The sequence below is a fragment of the Narcine bancroftii genome, chromosome 6 (assembly GCF_036971445.1).
Source record: "Narcine bancroftii isolate sNarBan1 chromosome 6, sNarBan1.hap1, whole genome shotgun sequence".
NCBI classification, from domain to species: Eukaryota; Metazoa; Chordata; class Chondrichthyes; order Torpediniformes; family Narcinidae; genus Narcine; species Narcine bancroftii.
In genome coordinates this window covers 4448449-4470258 of record NC_091474.1, presented here as the reverse complement: position 1 = coordinate 4470258, position 21810 = coordinate 4448449, and the positions used below count along the sequence as shown (strand labels likewise).

The 21810-nt window shown below is 39.0% G+C and overlaps 1 protein-coding gene across 3 annotated transcripts in view; it reads right to left on the bottom strand.

Moving 5' to 3' along the window:
* Positions 1 to 625: 625 nt before the first annotated feature.
* Positions 626 to 21810, bottom strand: part of LOC138735617 (cadherin-4-like) — a 564345-nt gene continuing 543160 nt past the window's right edge. For all 3 annotated transcript variants that reach the window (XM_069883687.1, XM_069883689.1, XM_069883688.1), the window contains 2 exons: positions 4439 to 4603; positions 626 to 1965 (listed from right to left, as the gene is read on the bottom strand). In XM_069883687.1, coding sequence (XP_069739788.1) covers positions 1759 to 1965; positions 4439 to 4603 — 372 coding nt within the window. In that variant the 3' untranslated portion in view covers positions 626 to 1758. The remainder of the gene's footprint in view (positions 1966 to 4438; positions 4604 to 21810) is intronic.

The window sequence follows — 21810 nt, the reverse complement described above, 5'->3', positions numbered from 1 at the left end:
TAAGTTATGCTTCCATCCATCTGTCTTCTGGGCTTGATGTCTCAGATTGATATCTGGTAAAGCAAGAACATTGGTTAAAGCAACACCATCAAAGCTCAGCTACATTAGCCACAGTTAAATCCTTCTCCTGAAATTATCTGGTGTTTTTAAAGTACATTCTGATGTTAATTAAAAATTCAATCACGAGTCTTTAAGATAATTAACTTGCTACGGAGTCTTATTTGGACCACATTGTTCTGAATTCAATATCAAACACGGAACTGAAAAGATGGAAGAGAAAAATTAATTTTGAATTAGAACAATAAATAAGAACATTGATAAAGCAAACCAAACATTAGAAATCCTTAACACAATCTTTTCTTTGTCCTCATTACGTTTGGGGAATTAGAACAATTAACAATGAAATAATTTTACATATTTTCATTTATGTTAATGAGTCCGTCTCTAATACCATGTCATAAACCTATCCACAAACAATCAATATCACCTAGTATGCTGAATTTGAGTGCAAATCAAGAAATGTGAAGCTTTCTCAGAACTTATTATTGATAGCAGATCAGCCTCTTGGATTATTAATGTTACCCCCAAAAATAGCAAACACTGAAAGTAATTGAGAACAAGCCAATATTTTAAAAGGGGAACTTTATTTATAACACTGAGGGGCCAGGAGCAAATGCACCAGTTCTGCCCTGGTACACAATCAATTTGCAAAGCTGTTACTCAGTTTAACCATAATTGCAGTGGCACTAGAAACACGATTCAAAACTTTTTACTACCTTCCCTTTTTTTTTGGTACAAAATGGTACAAACAACGATACAAAATAGTTGTGCTGTTGGCCATTACAAAAAAAGTTTCCTCTGACTGTGCAATGATTTGTGTTGAATTGTTGAAAACACAACACGAGAAGAAATCATTCTTTGAAACAACCACAGCCATGCGAGCTTCAATATAAAACAACATGCAAAAAAAAGAAAAAAAAAGCTCCAATTATACACATAACATTAATTGAGTGATACTTGCTTCAAGTTGTGCAACATTATGTACACACTACAGTAAGAAACCAAATGGATATCTATGGTAAAAAAATTAATCTGACGTCCATTCTACTCCAGGATGTTAAAAAGAAAACAACTATAATACGAATGAAGACTAACCAGTTCTTCTGAATGTCCTTTCCTGTCCTTCCCTTTTCACTGCTTGACAATTAGACTTCAAAGTTAAACTCTATACAACATATACAATGTGATTAGCCACCCACCTGCTCAATTTTAAAATGGCTGTTAATAAACGTGTTTCTGTACATTTTCTTTCATGTATTTTACACCGAGAGATTAAAAGGCAAAAGGGAAAATCGGTCCTTTAACCAGGGTGGAAATAAATTGATTCTTTCATTTTCTCTTTGTAGCCAGTATTGGACTAGGAATCAATAGATGGTTGAATTTAATCACTCCTGAGATTGAGGGAATTGGATAAAATGTACCAAAAAGGCACTTTAAAAACAGTGCTTCTGTACTAAGAAATTCAAGTTAATAAAGAGCTCCTTTCCTCTTTAGTTGTAAAGCAAATGTTGAGCGATATTCCTGCTGACTGACCCAAAATATGCAGCCAAAACAACAAGCATTCATGCTAACAGCTCATGTTCAAAAATAAAAAAAGAACCTAACACACCACTAAAATGTTATGGTCAGCAAGGAATATTAATGAAAAAAGCTGCCGCTTTTGTACAGTTCCTTCAATTTCTGGGGCACAGCACACTGTTAGTCATCTTCTCCACCACCGTACATGTCTGCTAACTTCTTAAATCGCGGTCCCCAGTCATTAAGGTAATCGTAATCACGGTCACCAGAGCTTGTTGAGTTCAGGGAGCTGACTGATCCTGCAGTTGAACCACTTCCTTCGTAATCAAAAACCAGCAGGGAATCATAGGGTGGGGCTGTTGGGTCATTATCCGCTGCTCTGAGTCCCTGTAAAGGTAGTTAACAAAAGTCGGCAAATACTTATCAGTTCTTGGAAAGAGTGAAAAAACAAACAATACAAAGTACAGTAAAATCCCTGCTGTCCACAATTCAAGCATCTGGCAACCTCATCCAACCGACAAGAGAAAAAGAGGAAATAAATCAATCAAAATTAATACAAATTTAAATAAAGTTTAAAATTGTAAAATAAGTGTTCTCTGAAGCAACACACAAACCCTTGTTGAAGATGGGAGCCAACATTCAGCCAGCAGAGCGCACCGGACTTGTCCTGCCCATTGCAGCTGTTTGAATAAAGTTTCGATAAAGTTGTGTTTGACTAAAATGGCAGCGCCCAGGATGAAGAGCCGGCTGATGCGGATCGCTCTTGAGGTGATTCTCCCAAAGTGTCTTCCTATCCCTATTGAATAAGATTCTTGTATCTTTATTAGTATTAAGTATATTATCTGTAAACTTGGGGGCGGGGCGTTAATTATGATGGTGGTATGGTTAGCAGTTAGTGCAATGCTGTTACAGCACCAGAGATCAAGGTTCGAATTTAAAGTTTGTAATTTATGGGAATTATTAATTAAACTGTACTTTACATAATTAAAGACAACAACACTTTTTTCATGTTACTTTGCATTTTGCATTGTCTTTTAAATTGTTTATTCTAAACGAAGGTGCATTAGTCAGGCATTGTAAAAATGAGTCTCAGTCAACTAGAAAATGTGCATATTCGGCATCTGTGATCCTCATCGGTGCCGGATAGCAAGGGTTTTTACTGTAGTCAGTTTTGGCAAATGCCTGAGCATAACTTTTTCCTCTTTAAATTATTCTGGTTACAACGGCAAACCAGCAGGTGTCATAAGGAATGGAAGACAAATTATTCCAGGGTGCACAAAAAAATCTGGACCTTGAAACAAGGTCAAGCAGCTCGTTTCAACCTCCTGAGCTCCATATGATTATTTCAAATAGCAAAGGAGTCCATCTTCTCTGGAATGCTCAGCTTTCAACATTCCTTCCAGTAGTGACACATGCTGCAGTTCTGGTAGGGGGTAGTATGGCCTGGATTGTGTTCCACATCAACCACGGATGTATAATAAGGCCCGTATCCACTGCCTTTTTGCTAAGGAATAAAATGCTCCACTTAAAACAAGTTATGGAAGAAGAATTAAAAAGATATCTAGGATATAAACACAAGAGTGCAGTGGTTAAACTATGGACTAGCAATCCAATGGTGGGCTAAGAATCACAGAGACCAGAGCTCAAATGGCATCATGGCAGTTATACATATTCAGATTCAATAAATTGGCCATGAATAATAATGAATACAAAAACTATCATTAAAAAGAAATCACTCCAGGTCCAGGTATAGTTCAGCATGGACCAGATCAGCCAAAGGGCCTGTTTCTGTGCTATTGTGTTCTATAGTTCCAAGGGCCCTTTGGGATGTACAATCCTTACTTGGTCTGCCCAAGTGGCATTCTTGCTGTGCTTGTACAGCTGAGTCAAGTGGTTGAGGAAGCCACTCTCATTTACCTCAGTAGGTACATTTGGAGGGCAGCACTTCACAAACGCGATTCACTGTAATTACTCAGTTAGGGTTGAGAAATAGTTCTGGCTTCCAGATCTCACAAATTGATAAAAGAGCAGCCTTGAAACTGAAGTTCATGATTATCTGCTTGATGCTGTGTTTAAATAGTTCAGTTGGAAGAATCAATTATCAATCCAACTCCAATATGAAATCAATTTGTGTGACATTAATTTCTAATTCTAGATATCTTACAGATTTCTACGTTTACAATATTACACTTATGCTAACAACTTAAATGACCTGCTGAAAGTCTTCCCAATGAAATTATCAAACAAAACTTCAATAAAAACATAAAACTAATGGATCCAAAATTTTCATTCATATAGTAGAAGGATATACAAATGAATATTAAACATAAAAACTGAAAATGCTGGAAATATTGAACAGGTCATGCACCACCTGTGAAGAAATAAAACAACCTGACCTGTATTTCTACCATTTTCTGTGTTTTGAATTTCAATAAAATCATAATTGCAGTAAATATTTGATAATATAGTCTGAATATTTGAAAAAGACAACAGTTTGGCACTTGGCTAATGACATGATGTCTCTTGCATTGCTTTGCAGTTGACTAGGGTCCCATTTCCCATCTTATCCTCAAAATCAATGGTTTGGATTCAGATTTATTGTCAGAGTACGTATATGATATCACATACAACCCTCAGTTTCTTTTTCCTGTGGCATTTGTTTCCACACTCCCTTTAAACTCATTGGGTTCACTTTAAAATTGATCATACTGCGTGGCCATGAATTTAAAGTGCAATGGGTATGAATAGGAACAACATCCTCTGGAAAATTACCACCCAAATTCCTAGCGTACTGGACCATCAGTTTCAGATCTGTTTGTTCACTGCAATAAATATCAGTCTGGCATTTCCCAGCTATTACCTCATCAATAAAGTCGCCGATATCTCCAGGATGCGGAATTGTTGGGCGCAGTGGATACTGTGGCTCAGCGCCAATAGGCCGTTCATCAACTCGCCTGATCCCAGGAGCCTTTGCCAATACCGGATCTAGTGCATCTGGCTGTTGAAGCTGACTCAAGTCATAGTCCTGCAGAACAGAAAACTTCGGCTTCAGATCTAGTTTCTCACCGATCACAAATTAAAATGAAACATGCAGGCAAACCACTGGTCTCAGCAAGTTTTAAGAGTTATTGAAAAAAAAGCTCACAACTTAGCAACTCGCATATCTAAAGTAGACAATTAAGTCCATGTGAAACTATGACAAGGATGTCAATTCTATGGAAACCATCAGAGAAAATGTACTATCAAACAGATTGTTATTGAGCTTCGGAGAACTACAGCATGGAAACAAGCCTGTCAGCCTTTCCATTCTATGGTGAACTATTATTCTAGCAAGTCCCTCTGTCTACACCTAGACTATTAACCCTCCTGAAACCTGTCCAAATTTCCTTCAACATCACAATTGAGTTTGCATTTACCAATTCAGCTGGCAGTACTCCCAGTACTCTCTGTGTGATTTCCCCCTAATGTTCTCTAAACTTTTCCCCTTTCATTATTATCCCACATCCTCTACTTTTTCTCTCTCCTAACCTCAATGGAAAAAGCCTGATTGCATTTATTCTACCGCACCCATCTTCATTTCAGATTCATAGTATTCAGTTATTCATCATTACCATATATGACTGATAAAATTGACAGAAATATAGAACACACATAGTTGCATCCTTATTCAATGGAACATTGGACATTTATAATGCAGAGCAGCAAAATAATAAATGATGTTTATCCTGCAGTGAGCTCTGACACTAGGCATAGACTTCAGGAAGGCAAAGCCAGAGGTGTACATTCCAGTGATCATTGGGGCTCAGGGGTGGAGAGGGTGAGCAAATTTAAGCTCTGAGGAGTCACTATTTAAGATGATCTTTCCTGGACCCAATACAGCAATGGCATCGTGAAGAAAGCACATCAGCGCTTCAACTTCCTCAGGAGTTTGCGGAGGTTTGGTATGACACTGGAAACCCTGGCAAATTTCTACAGTTGTGTGGTGGAAAGTATGCTGACCGGCTGCATCACGGTCTGGTGTGGGGACACCAATACCCCTGAGTGTAAAGCCCTGCAAATGTTATAGATTTGGCTTTGGCTCCATCATTAACTCTCAGCAACAAAAGGTGAAAACAAAAGCTGAACATAAGTGGAATATTATTTTGAGAGGGAGATGGGTCCATACTCCCTGCTTGATCTTGTTTTTTCTCCTTGAATCACTCATTCCTTGTCTATGTTTGCGTTGCAAGGAAACCGTCTCCTGAAATAAGCCCCCAACTTGCAGATCTCCATGAAATATTGTTTCTAGTTACTTTGTCTAAATTCCCAGGTTCCATTCTGTTCACGTTCCCTCTGCCTGATCACCCCCTTTTGCAAAAAAAAGTACTGAAATTGTTCAGCAACAAACCTGAAAGAAGCAAGGCTATTTTATAATGAAAAGTAACAACACATCCTAATTATGTAAGTTCATTGTTTAAGAGGGGAAGGGGATACAATTCACAACGGCAACACTGCAGTAAACAGGGTACACTGCCAGCTTGTTTGAATCCCTATCCAACTTTTTTTTAAAGTTCAGAATGTTTTGCTGATCTTTCTCTGCCATTTTCTGCAATCACCCAGAGCTAATATTGCCCAGAAGGCAATGAACTAGTTCAGGAAGTAGTCGTGTCAGATGTTTAATCATGGAAGTGAACTCCCAATGTGCACTAGAGGACTGCTCCAGGGATCCTCAGTGCCAAGCTATTTGACACTTATTGTATGAATGATACATTCTTGTGTTCTTGCTAGAAAAAAACCCTCAAGGAAATTCAAAGATGAGCAAAATGGAATTGATGGATTAGCATGCATTTCCCCTCTGGGATGCACACATTTAATTGCTCTGTTTGGGAATAGGATAGGAAAATTGGCCCTAGAAATACGGTAGGTGGAATTTTTAATCAGTGAATTCATCTCACTTCAAGCTTGTCTGCTGAGATTCATGACCAAGAATTGTATGATATGGCAGCATTCGAGGACTGGAGGCATAATATGTCTGGGAATGAGAGGAGAGAAGAGTGGTTTTGACCTGCAAGTGTGCAATAAGATTATAATTTTAATTATATGTTCAGATAATCATCCACTGCTGGAATATCAAGGTAATAATCAAAACCTGCTTGCTAATAAATCCTACTGCGTCCATTATTTGGAATTTACCCTGTGATCAAGTTCATCTTGACCTTTTTTTAGTGCAATGGTCAGCATCGAATAAAATTCAGAGGAACTCAAATTTCTTTAAGTCCCGCTATATTCTGCAATGAATAAAAGGAATCTTATTACCATTGGAAATGTATCAAAACAAGCAACTATGTCATCAGAATGAGAGATATAAAAAACAATACATTTGATTTCCAATCAATGTTGGTCCCTAATGGGTTGATGGGATGGATAGGATTGGGTAAAGGCAAGGAACATAGTATGGGATGTGGTGTAGCAACCATGGAACATCAAGTAACATTCAATAAGGAGGGATTATCTGGAGGGGGGTGGAAAGAAGGGAGGGGGGGGGAATATTCAAGAGGGAAATGTTTGTGTGTATTTTGGTCAGTATGGTTCATAGAGTGAAAAAAATAAATAAATAAGGAGGGATTATCCAAACAACACCATTAAAGCAAAAAATATTTGCAGGAACATAGCAAACAGCATTTCTATCGTTCCCACTGAGGTGTGTATATCAGTAAGAACTATCATTTGGAGAGCTGGCCAATGTCCTTAGGCTTTTGAGAGGGAAGAGAAGCTGGTGGTGGTTATTGGTTTGAATGCAGTGTAATGAAAGGAAGCTGTGTGGTGCATTTCCGCACATTCGTGTTAATCATTTGGTGTCATTTACGCTTCCAGAGGGTAGAATGCATTTACACCAGTAATCCTAACAAGACTGATAACAGAATCACCAGCTAATCTCATGTACAGACCTCGACGAGAATTTGCAGGAAGATTCAGGCCTGGTCAAAACTTTGTACAAACCCTCGACTCTAAAACAGGATCACATAAAATGGGTTGACGAAGAATGCTGGTAAATTCCACTGACAATAAAAATGGTGGAACACCAGCAACTTCCACCTGAAGATGTACTTCGTTCTTGTCTAACAACAAGGAGAACGAGTGGTGCATAAATATCCTTAGTCAGTCCTTGCCTTTCCAAATCCAAATACATCCTACCCATCAGAGAGTTGATGGAAGGCTTACAGGCCTGTAATCCCCTGTCTTATTCTTGTTACCCTCTTACATAAAGGTAAAACATTCAGTGTCCTGTGGAAATGACTCAAGTCCCAGCAAACCTACCTACCTACCAACCAGGAGATTGGATCCTCAGATGTCATTGAAGTGTCACAGCAAACTTCTAAGAGATCTTATTGGAGCCCTGATTGAAGATTCATTATTCTGTGGAAGATGTTTTGCCAGATCTGAGTGAGCAAAATCTTTTGGTTATGCTGGATACAAAAAAAAGCCTGTAAAATGCAATAAGGAGACCTTGTAATTAATCGGTTTTATTGACCATTTAGTGGATTGGAGCGCTTACACCCCTAACGTCGAAGTACTCGAGATGGCAGAGGTCGACAGCATCGAGTCCACGCTGCTGAAGATCCAGCTGCGCTGGATGGGTCACGTCTCCAGAATGGAGGACCATTGCCTTCCCAAGATCGTGTTATATGGCGAGCTCTCCATTGGCCACCGTGACAGAGGTGCACCAAAGAAAAGGTACAAGGACTGCCTAAAGAAATCTCTTGGTGCCTGCCACATTGACCACCGCCAGTTGGCTGATAACGCCTCAAACCGTGCATCTTGGCGCCTCACAGTTTGGCGGGCAGCAACCTCCTTTGAAGAAGACCGCAGAGCCCACCTCACTGACAAAAGGCAAAGGAGGAAAAACCCAACACCCAACCCCAACCAACCAATTTTCCCCTGCAACCGCTGCAATCGTGTCTGCCTGTCCCGCATCGGACTTGTCAGCCACAAACGAGCCTGCAGCTGACGTGGACTTTTTACCCCCTCCATAAATCTTCGTCCGCGAAGCCAAGCCAAAGAGAAAGAGTGGATTGGATAAGAATGCTGTTCAGAATAAAAACAGCATTAGAACTTCAGCCAAGGCCAGAAGTTGGACTTGAAGGTGTCAGTGAGGTAAAGACAATAGCAGATGGCATATTGGCTCCCGAAGACGGGCAACAGTCGAACATGTAGTTAGACCATGACTACATGTTAGTGTATGGGATGGCCTTTTTGATCACTTGATTAGATTTTCAGATTTACTGTCAGAGTGCATTTGTGACCCTCACATACAGCCCTGAGATTTTTATTCCTGCGGGTGTGACTATTCAAGCTTCTTTAACTTTTTATATTTTTAAAGACTGAATAGAATTTGTATTGGTCTAAACCACGTAATACATGACATGCATGAGGACATTGAGAGTATCGACTCAGGTACACTTCCTGTTCAACCATTTCTTCGAGAGAAACGGTACAAGGCATAGTTGCCAACCTTCTGCTTTTGATTCAGCGATATTTGTGGCTTTAGCAATAGTTCATTAGGCTTTTTTTTTCATACTTGGTTCCAATTTAGGAAGACTGATAAGTGCTGTGGGCCCTGCTGTCTTCTCGGACTCCGTGGCATTAGTAAGGCTGCATCTGTGGTGGTCGGTGGTACATGGATTACTCACTAATACAGAAGTCAATTTTTCTCACTAACAAACCAAACAATGCTAATTTCTTTCTTTCATAAAGAAGCCACTGATAGTGTAACAATTGAAGGGACAAAAGCTGCATTGCACTTGCCTCTAGTTCAAATTTTCTAACTGGCTCCAAATGACTAAAAGAGCAACCGGGTACAAAACTCGAGAAGCTCAAGAGACCGTTGAAAAGGGGAAATTTGGAGAAATGACCTTAACGAGCAACAACAAAATGGTTTCCATTAATTACCTACAGTTTCTTACTGGTCTTATAAACAATTTGCCGCACTGTATGTTCACGACAACATTTTTGAAAGGTTCTCAAACTTCTGAACCTTCAAATATGTATAAATCTCTGCTAAATGAAATGTCTGTCCTTGATAAAGGCAACTGGTCTGCTGAAATACCGCCTCATTATGGAGAATAGCTCCAATATCATCTCTCTGTAAGAGGATGAAGCTTTCTTCTTCCTCTAATAAATGCCTTCAGAGATTATGTGGAGGACCATGGACATCGCAACCCCAATGATTTATGCCCATTACTGAGCTGTTCACGTTATTCCTATTAGTGGTACTGAGTGTGAGAGGGGATTCAGTCATGTGAACTTGACAACAACACACTCAAGAACTCTCATAAATCATGTCTCAGCACTTATGTTTGTTAAACCACATGGACCTTCTCTAGTTCAGAGGAATCCTGAGCCATGTGCCACTTCATGGCCGCGGTACCGCAGATCAGCAGATGACACCAGGACAAGAGTTGCTTCAGGCCCTTTGTGGAAATTATTGTGAAACTTCTCATTGGTGGCAATTAGTTTTAAATTGGTAAAATACATGATTGCCATCTTTTTCTTGTTGATAATTATATTTTATGATAATTAGTGAGGCAACCGTGCAATACTTTGTCATTATTAAATTAGATATTTTATGTTTTATTGTACCAGTTACACACTGAAATGTAGTGATTGGCTATAATCTTGTTCATATCTTAACTATCACTATATTTCTGTGAAGCTCTGGAGTTTCTATATTTTTTTAATCTTGGTTTAGTGCTTGACATTATAAGAAGCCCTATTCACATGTTAGGTCAAATTTGTGTACCTGCTGACTTCCTTGCCCCATTCCTGTGACGAGCAGGTACACGAATTGGGTGTGACATGTCTGGAGAGAGAATATAGGAAATGGCAGGCATTTTGTCAGCTCCGGCACCTAAAAAACTAGCACTGCTCCCCTGATCACAGTGTTGGTAATTGGAGCTTGCAATGAGAAGACTGCAGATACAAAATATTTATCAATGACAAAACATCTCAATGGCTCCTTTATTACTTGTAAGGCACTTGATAATATTCCGAAGAGGGTGCAAAATGCTCCAAATAAACAGGTCTATACTTTGTTTCTTCTAAGTGACCAGAAAAACAAATAATAGGTTGGAGAATGTATTATGTCATTTAACCTTTAACCAAGAATTCACAATATGGTGGCAATAACTGACATGAGAAATCTGGAGATGGTAACAGGACAGGCTACAACAACATCTTGTATGGACAAGATTGACAGATGAATGGAGACATCTTGTTTCACTTTCTCGCCTTCTCAGAGTCTCTTTATTGTTCTTTTTTTAAAAAACAATAGGGTTTTAAAAATGTCATGGAGAAAGCTATTGCACAAATAGCTTGATTGTGTAGAAGCAAAGGACAATAATAAATATCATCGGGGATGATTGGAGAAGAGGTAGATTAGCTGAAACAGGAAAGAAAATTTCTATTTTCAGGCATAGCTTGTTCCCAAAAGATTTAAAATATGAAGCAAAGACACCTGATACTTTAGATTCTAGGAATATTAATAAGGATAATTCAACTGTATCTCATTTCTCACTTACAGATAAAGGCAGTTAACTGAAATAATTAACTATGATGAATCAGTGCAGTACATTACGTAAGTACATTGGTGGAAGTACTTGGAGTTATTAACTAAATATGATTGAAATCCCTATCTAATTGCTGATCTCCCTCCAAGTAGTGAAGCTTAGGGAAGAAGGCATGCAGTCCAAGTTCAACTAATTGGCTCTTATTCATGGGAAAATAGCCTGGAGCTATCAAAATGCCCTAATTTTGCATTTGTTCCAAAAACATCGCAGTCAATTGGAGGAAGAAAAATTAGTTACATATGGTGAGCAAGTCATTTGACAGCTGCTGTTTGTCATGAACACCAAGAAGAAATGACATCACTGAAGATATCAATTTAAGTCATGGAAGTTACAGCTTCCTAACGTTTAGGCCATCAGGACTGTTTCAATTTGATTACACTCTTTCTGATCCGATCGTAACAGCAGGATCTGTATGAAAGACCGTGATTCTCAATCCCATAGCTTCTCCATGAAAAGCCAAGAACTGAGTTATTCTTGGCAATCCATATCTTCAAAATTTGAACTCAACATGCTAGTTTCATACAAAGAAACCCATTTCAAACAAATCACTGTCTTTTTTTAAAACTGCCTTTATGCTGTCAGATTGCTTCAACAATATTAGCTTTAGTCCTAGGAAACAGTGAGATCACTGAAATTATTGTACTTGCCTCTAACCACTGTTAATGCCTAAAGTTCATAGATCGAGCATTTGATTTGAATGAGACCTTCTGACACTATATTCTCGCATCACAGGCATTATCTGAGGTCCTGTCAGTCACCAAGGTTCAGTCAGATCTAGGTGATCAATTTAAATGGTCTCCTGGCCGTTTTTCCATGTTCCAACATCTAAATGTCAACATATCCAAATATTCTACTCCCAATATCCTATCTTGAAGCATCTAATATGATCATTATGCCTTGTATGTTCTCTGTATCTATCATAATTGTCTGAGCTGCCCTAATAGCTCAGTCTTAATTCTATCCTTGGGCTTGAAATCTTCTACTTCTACGTCTCCTGCTTCTTGCTTTCAAAGGAACATCCTCCTACATTTTAGCTCCCCTTTCTGTAATTCTGAACCCAGAACATCACCCTTCCCTTCCCCGTGGCAGTACTTAGGCTCAAACACTGGAATTTCCTTCCATGACTTCTCTTTCCCCACATAATCACTCACTGGTTTTACAACTGTTTATTGAATCCCTATTTCTTTGACTAAACTTTTTTTTCCCCCCCCTGATTCCATTACTAACATCTCCTTTGGTTCAATGTCTTATATTTTCCCATGTCCAATAACAGAAAATGTTTCATTCTAATTGCTGAATTAAGTTTTGCACAAAAAGGTTCCATCATCAAACCAGATGATCAAATGAATGATTAGTTGAATAAATAAATCAATTAATGATTCCCTGAAGTGTTAGGATGAAAATAAATGAACATTGCTCTCTTCATTTGCATCAACCTATGCAGTTCCTCAAGCAAGTTTAACTGATTATTTTTTCTGCAGCATTGGATCAGTTTGCTCTAATTAGTCGGCACTCATGTTTCAAATTGCATTTGTCAGTAGTCTCCACACTTGCAAGTGCTCTCAAGATTAGTTTTCTCCAGATCTCAAGCATTTATAAAGAGCAGGTAGAAATACCTTGCTCACAGTTACTGGTTCTGTCAACAAGGAAACTTCAGTCCTTGTTTGCATTTTGACCATTGTTAGCTTTTTCCCCAGAAAACCGTGATGGCCTGGATTTTTCTCAAAGCACAAATGAAGCAGCAAATGACAGGTCTTGTTAAATCAACCAAGCATATCCTGGAAAATATTACTTAATATTCTGCAGAATAATTTCTTCAATTTACTGCAGTTTTATGAATATTCTGTATCTGCAATGAAAGATTTTTTAAAAATCTGTAATCTCTCATTTATCTTTTGAGAAAAAAGGTTATCCTATTTCTCCAAGGATGTTAGCTTATGAATATTACTGTCAGACTACATACATTACATCACATACAACCTTGAGATTCAAGGTCATCACAAATACTCTGCTCTGATCATTCTCTGGCAGAAAAAACCCCCCAAATTTACCAATCAAGGCAGTTAGAAGTTATTTTTATTTGCATATTCCATGGTTTTCACAAGCTCCCACAAAACTCGAATTAGAAACCATTTCTCACTACCCTTCTGAACAAATGCTAATAGGCTCAAAGCTGGTAGAAGGGTATATCAGCCTCAGACCACAGAGTCAATGCATCTCTTTATTGAGCAGCAATGCACCAATCCATTCGTTTGAATCCTCCAACGCGCCAGTAAAGCTCAGAAGGTTGCTGTCAGAACCTAAACAATTTTCATCTTTCTTTGTTTTGGTTGACCATTTGAATTTAAACACTATCAACCTTAAGTAACAAAAATTTATCCCACCTAGTTTTGTTTTTATTTCCAAAATTTTTGTTAGAACTTCATAATTTTAGTTAAAAATGATCAGCAGTCTTTTCTTTCAGAAAACCATGATACATTATCACTCTCTCACTGGTTAAGTTAAATAAATTAAAAGAAAATGAAAATGGATGGGGTGTAAATTTCCTCCCATTTGCTTTATTAGACTGCCCAACCTAAAATGCACTTACATGGTTTAATATTGTTACCGACTGATCAGCTCTCTCTTCCATCCTTTCCAAGTTTAATTAAGTTTTTGGATTGTTTTCAAAATAAGCCATCATCTAATAGTATTCAAATGCACCAGGAGCACAAAGTACACAGCAAGCAAGTTGGAAATATGTCTGACTCCGCACTGTCACTGCTCTCTGCAACGACCATTTGCAGTGTACATATTGCTTTAGCAAAGTAGTCATGTTTGGTTTTGAAGCCAAAGTCTTTTAAAATAACTTGTGACAACATTGGCCAGAGAGAATTTCCCCTCTACATATTGTCAAAATGCTTAGCCGATGATGGTACGACTACTGCAGAAAAATGGATTGGAAGTCGATCCACAGGGACCATAAGAGTGACTGGAGTCTCCCTCATTGATCATTGACTGAAGAGGGGGTGCAAAATCAGTGATGACCCCTCTACCCTGCCACAGCATCTTTCAGCTGCTCCTGCCGGGGAAGTGATACAAGAGGATCAGAGCCAACACTACCAGGCTGAGGAACAGCTTCTTCCCATGGGCAGTGAAAACGCTGAACGACTAAAGGAACTCTCACACTAACCCTCCGAGACCCTCATATTCACGAAGCAATATTTATTTATTTGTGTGGAAAAAATACTTGCCCTGCATATGTACTGTCTGTCTGGTTGTATGTCTGCGTGCTTTCCACCGAGGATCAGAGAACCCTGTTTCGTCAGGTTGTACTTGTACAGACAATAAAATTGAATAATGCTAACGTTACACTTGAATTGGAAAGTAAAAGAACAAAAAGAATGCATCACTTCAATGCAACGCTCACGTTTGTAACTTTTATCATTTTCCATGATGTTGTGTGTCGACAACCGATGAGAGTATCGAGATAAGAAAGAGTTAACTAGAAGAACTGCAAACAACAGAAAGGAGACTTAGTCAGTTTGAAGTTAAAAGGAAGGTTTGATGTCAGGCCATGGTGCTGACATTTCCTGCCATCAGTGTGGGAATGCAGCTCTGGTAATTAGCAGCTTTCCAGCTCTGTTTTCATCTACCATCCCCAACACTCAAATAAGGAGGTAGTTTTGAGAAACTCACCAGGGACACTGCTACATAACAAGAATAAACTTTGATAATTTTTGTCCAGGTGGCTAAAGCAATTATGAGATCCTGTAATAATATGCAAAATGAAACAAAGACAGTAAAATCCCCATTGTCCGACCTTCAATCTACCGGAAACTCAAAACAATTGCCCCCCCCCCCCCAAAAAAAAATTCCAAGGAAATAAATAAATAAATAGATCCAAATCAATAAGACTGGGCAGATGGACCCCATGGGGGAGCGCTAAGGCTTTGTTGGACACGCACAGGTTAATCCTGCTGACTGGGCATTGCCCCTCAATGTGCGGGCATTATTTTCGTTGCCACCACTAGCATGGAGGTGAGCCAAGTTTTCAGCGAGAGGAAGGTACACCAAGGGCATGGCTGGGACATTTGTGTGGAGGTGAACCGGGTTGTCAGTGCGAGGAAGGGCACCGAGGGCCTGGCCCGGACACCAGAATGAAATGCCGGTCGATGCCACTTGCTGTTGGGGCGACTGTCCCAAAATGTCTCCCCATCCCTGCCTAGTAAGTGTCTTTTTTTTTAGTATTAAATATATTCATAAGGCTTTATCTGTAAACTTGGGGAGGGAGTTAATTATGTTGGTGGCACAGTTAGCGTAGGGGATAGTGCAATCCCGTAACAGTGACTGGGACTCAAATTTTAATTTTGGAATTTATGGCAATTATTTAATTAAAGCGTACTTTACATAATTAAAGACAACAACACTGATTTTTTTTCATATTACTTTGCATTTTGCACCATCTTTGTCTTTTAAACAGTGTCTTCTTAATGCAGGTATTAGTTAAGCATTGCAAGAGCAAGTATCAGTCAACCAGAAAGTTCACATATTCGACATCTGCGATCCCCAGAGGTGCCGGATTATGGGGATTTTACTGAATAAATCTTGTGGCCATACGATTGATTCTAACATGAAAGTAATATCCAGAAAGTTTATACAAACTGTGTAAAAAGACGTCTTATGTGATGATCAGTGGCAATATCTCTGGAAAACATTGATTACAGAAAAAGAACTCATCATATAGTGTGATTTACATTGGACAAATTTATCTTGAGTGGGTAATATTTGATTATAATCAATAGATTTAGTATTTTGAAGCTCGTCAAAAGAATTAAGCAATTAAGGATTTAATGAATATTTGTGTAAAGCGTTTCTATTATGTATTGTACTAATAAAGACAAAGCCATTGCCTGGTTTAGTTTGTTGTGTGCAGTACTGCATTTAAACAGATTATTAATTTACAACACGTGGCACTTGCGAGGCCAGCATTTATTGCGTATACCTAAACACCCTTGAGAATGCAATGGTCAGCCACCATCCTGAACTTGTGCAGTCATTCTGGTGAAAACACACCCACCTTACTTTTGGGCAGGGGGGAAAGCCAGGAATTAGGCCAAGCCACAATGAAGGAATAATGACACATTTCTTGTCAGGATAGTGTATTAGTTGAAGAGCAACTGAGTATCTGCTGGTCTTCCCATGTGATAACTACCCTTTACGTTCTTTGCAGGAAATATCGAGGATTTGGATGATGCTGATGGAATAGCCAATAATTGCAATGTACTTTGTGGGTGTCACATGCTGTAGATGGTGGAGAGAATGATTATTGCGAATGGTGGCTGAGATGCCTTTCAAATTGACGGCCTTGGTTGATGTTGACTTCCTGAGTGCAATTGGAGCTGACTCATGCAAGGAAGTGGAGAGTATGCCATTCCTGAAGGGGATCTTGCAGATGCTGCAAAGATTTGGAGTGTCAGCAAGAGATTCAGTCATTTCAGGATACTCTGCCTGTTCTTAAACATAGAAACGTAGAAACATAGAAGATAGGAGCAGGAGTAGGTCATTCGACCCTTCGAGCCTGCTCCGCCATTCAACGAGATCATGGCTGATCTTAAAGTTCAGTACCCCGTCCCCGCCTTCTCTCCGTAACCTTTAATACCCTTATACTGAAGAAATAGATCTAATTCCCTCTTAAATAGATTTAATGAACCTGCCTCTACTGCCCTCTGTGGCAATGAATTCCACAGATTCACCACCCTCTGGGTAAAGTAATTCCTCCTCATCTCGGTCCTAAATGGTTTGCCTATTATCCTCAAACCATGGCCCCGGGTTCTGGATTTTCCCATCATTGGAAACGTCCCATCTGCATCCATTCTGTCCAGTCCTGCCAGAATTTTATAGGTCTCTATGAGATCCCCTCTCAATCTTCTAAACTCCAGCGAGTACAATCCCAATTTGCGCAATCTTTCCTCAAAAGTCATTCCTGCCATTCCAGGTATCAGCCTGGTGAATCGCCTCTGCACTCCCTCCATTGCAAGAACATCCTTCCTTAGATAAGGTGACCAAAACTGCACACAATACTCTAGGTGGGGTCTCACCAAGGCCCTGTACAGCTGCAGTAAGGTATCCTTGTTCCTAGACTCAAACCCTCTTGATATGAAGGCCAACATACCATTTGCCTTTTTAACTGCCTGCTGTACCTGCATGCTCGCCTTCAGAGACTGATGTACAAGTACCCCTAGGTCTCTCTGCAATTCCCCATCTCTTAATCTATTGCCATTCAAATAGTAATCTGCCCTCCGGTTTGTATTACCAAAGTGGATAACCTCACATTTATCCACATTGTAGTGCATTTGCCATGTATCTGCCCAGTCCCTCAATTTATCCAAATCACACTGGAGCTTCCTGACCCCTCTTCCATGCACACAACCCCTCCTAGCTTAGTGTCATCTGCAAATTTGGAGATATTACATCCAATCCCCTCATCCAGATCATTAATGTAAATTGTGAACAGCTGGGGTCCCAGTACAGATCCCTGTGGCACCCCACTGGTCACTGCATGCCACACAGAAAACGAGCCATTTATCCCAACTCTCTGTCATCTACCTGCCAGCCAGTTCTCAATCCACATCAATACTTTGCCCCCAATCTCATGAGCCTTGATTTTGGAAGCCAGTCATTTATGCGGGACCTTATCGAAGGACTTTTGGAAGTCCAGGTACACCACATCCACTGGCTCTCCCCCATCTATTTTACTTGTCACCATCTCAAAGAATTCCAATAGATTTGTCAAGCACGTTTTACAATTCCACGTTGACTCCGTCTGATCCCTTCTCTGCTAGTCATATGCTCTGCTATTACATCCTTAATAATGGATTCCATCATTTTGCCCACTACTGATGTAAGGCTCACCGGCCTATAATTCCCCACTTTTTCTCTACCCACCTTTTTAAATAGTGGGGTAACATTAGCTACCCTTCAATCCATGGGTACTGATCCTGAGTCTATCAAGTTCTGGAAAATAATTCTTAAAGCATCTGCTATCTGAATGGCCACTTCCTTAAGTACCCTAGGATGTAGATTATCAGGCCCTTCTGTCCCATCAATTTCCCCAAGACCATGTCCTTAGAGATACTGATTGCTTTCAGTTCCTCCCTTGCATTAGTCTCTATGTTTACCAACATCCTTGGGAGGTTATTCGTATCCTCTCTTGTGAAAACAGAACTAAAGTAAGAATTTAATTGGTCTGCCATTTCCTTATTCCCCATTATATATTCCCCTGATTCCGACTGCAAGGGACCTACTCTGGATTTCACCAATCTTTTCCTCTTGACATATTTATAAAAGCTTTTGCAGTCGGTTTTTATATTTGCCGCAAGCTTACTTTCGTAATTTATTTTTGCTCTCTTGATTAATCCCTTTGTCCTCCTTTGGTGCATCTTGAACTGCTCCCAGTCTTCGGTTGTGGTACTTTTTTGGCCAATTGATATGCTCTCTCTTTGGACCTAATGCTGTCTCTAATTTCCCTCGTTATCCACGGTTGAGTCACCTTTTTTGGTTTATTTTTATGCCAAACCGGTATAAATGATTTTTGCAATTTCTCCATTAGACCTGTGAATGCTTTCCATTGTCTATCCACAGTCAACTCCCCCATAAACACCACTCAATCAATCTTACTCAATTCCCGTCTAATGAGTTTCTGGAAGAATGGTGACAATGGGGAACTTGGCGATGGTAATGCTATTGAATATCAAGACAGATGGTTAGTTTTTGCCTTACAGGACGTGTCATTTTGGGCACATTATGGTGCAATTGTTAATTATCACTTTTCAGCCCATGCCTAAAGGTTGACAAGGTCTTGCTATATGCAGGAGTGATTACTTAATTTGCCAAGGAGTTCTAAATAGAATGATCATGCCATCAACACTTTTGATTTTACTAAGTAGCTGAAGTTGATAGAGCTAAGCCCAGTGCCTGAACAAACCCCTGCCAGTATATCGTGGGGTTGGTACAGCTGACCTCCAACAAGCACAATCATCTCCTTTGGTATGAGATGACACCCATTGACTGTAGTTTCACCAGGGTTCTTTGATACTCTAATCATTCAGAGCTACCTCTCCTATCTCATCTCAGGAGTTTAGTTCCTTTTTTAAAAAAAAAACTTTATTTATTCGTTCAAAAAAACCAAATAATATGACATATACAACAATTAACCATAAACATGAACGTTATTTTTATATATATATAAAAAATGAGAAAAGAAAAGAACCTCCCCCCTGCAGCCAACCCTCCTAAAGAGAGCCATAAAGAAAGAAAAAAGAAAAAAAATTAGAAAAATTAAATATACATATTAAAATCTAATCAATGTAAATTGAAATGTAAATATTCTGAATATAACGACCACTTATTAATAAAAAATGATAATTATCACATGAAACATATGTAATTTTTTCCATTATTAAATAATATTTCATCTCATTATGCCATCTATTAATATCAATCATATTTGTATCTTTCCACGTACTAGCAATACATTTTTTTGCTACGGATGAAGCTAAATATACAAAAGCAAGCTGGAACTTATCTAATCCCAAGCCTTTCAGAGGTTGCAAAGTACCCAATAAAAATACTGTTGGATCTAAAACTATTTTAATATACAGGTATTCTAAAAATGATTGAATTTTCTTCCAAAAAGATTGTATATGTATACACGACCAAATGGCATGAAAAAACGTTCCAACCGTATCACCATATCTAAAACACAAGTCTGATTCATGAAAACCATACTTTTTAAATTTTTCAGGTGTTACAATTGATGTAATAAATTATAGTTAATCATTGCATAACAAGCATTTATCAATCAAGCTACACTGTTTAGTTCTTCAACCCATGTTTGGACCAAGGTTCTGATGAGTGGAGTGGATCTGGTCAAAGTTAAACTGGGCATTAGTAGATGCAGTGAATTAAAATTAGGGCACAATATTAACCAATATAAACACTGCAACATGGGTTAAATTGTTGTTAAATAGATTTATATTGGAATAGATGGCTTTGTGGTTAAATTTGCAGATGTGGGTGGTGCTGAGGATACTGAAAGTCTGCAGACACTTGGATAGATTTGGAGAATGAGCAAAGAGGGGGCAGATGAAATTCAATGTTGGTAAATGTATCTCATGCACTTTGGTAGAAGACATAGATGGGCAGACATTTATTTAGTCAGAGATACAAAGGGACCTAGGATCCCTCATGCAGGATACCCTAAAGTTTAATCTCCAGATTGAGTCGGTGGTGAAGATGGTGAATGCAATGTTGGCATTCGTATCTATAGACTCTATAACGCACTAGGGAGACCTCACTTGAAGTACTGTGTAGTTTTAGGAACCTCATTTGAAAAAAAGACGTGATGGTGTTGGAAAGGTCTCGGAGAAGATTTCCTACAATGATCCCAGGAATGAAAGAGTTTGCACATGATGAAATTTGCCAGTGCTTAGACTGTACTTGTTGGAGTACAGAATGATGAGGGCGAACCTTTTAGATGCAATCTGAATGCTGAAGGGCCTGGACAGAGTGGATGTAGCAAGGATGTTTCCCATGGTAGGGGAGTCTAGGACAAGAGGGCACAACCTCAGGATCAAAGGCCATCAATTTTAAAAAGAGATGTGGAAACATTTTTTAGTTAGAGGATCGTGAGTAGGTTGAACCTGTTGCCACAGGAGGCTGTGGAAGCAAGTTTAAGACAGTGATTGACAGGTATTTGATTAGTCAGGGCATCAAAGGTCATGGAGAGAAAGTCAGGGAGAGGGGCGGAGTGGAAGGATGGATCAGCTCATGATTAGAATGGCAGAGCAGACTTGATGGGCCAATGGACCTACTTTTGCTCCTGTAACTTGTGATCTTGTGAAAATAGCCACTATTATTATTGTCATTAACTAACTAATTTTCTTTTGATCCTTCCTTATACTTTTAAAAAAAAAAATTGGTTGTCACTTAATTGAATTGAACTTTTGAGAAAGTTGTTACCTTTTGATATAACGTAACCACGTGGCCACAGTTTGGATGTGCCTGGCCAGTTGAGTTTATGGTCAATTGTGAAAGTAACAAATTTTCATGCTTACAATGTGTGGAAAATCTTAAACTATGTAAAAATATTCTTGTATAGCACACACGCACATATACTATGTGGGTGTAGAGTTCTACATTCCAATTCACAAGACCAAGTTGCATTGACTTGGGACAGAGACAAAACTCATTCCATAGTCCCAGTATCTGCCACAGTTAATCTCTTGCAATTTACAACCCATTCAACTTCCCCCAGAAGTGTCAATCACCCATTATATAGATGATATCCTCCTGCAACTCATTAATAAGCTTTGGAGAAAAGAGATGCAGTGGTTACTTGCAAGGATAGAAGGAATCAATTAAATAGATCGAAGACAAGCTTCAGAATTAAGCAGGATTTTAATTCTGATTTAAAAATACTTCTTTAAAAGAAACCCTATCTTGTTAAAAAGTGTGCAATTGAGAGATTTATGGTTTGATTTGATGTAATGAGAATGATTAAACTGCCATAGGGCAGAATCATCCTAAAGTTGCCTCAAAGGTACTTTATATGTTAGTCTCCTCCTTAGGGGACAAGTCTGGGCAA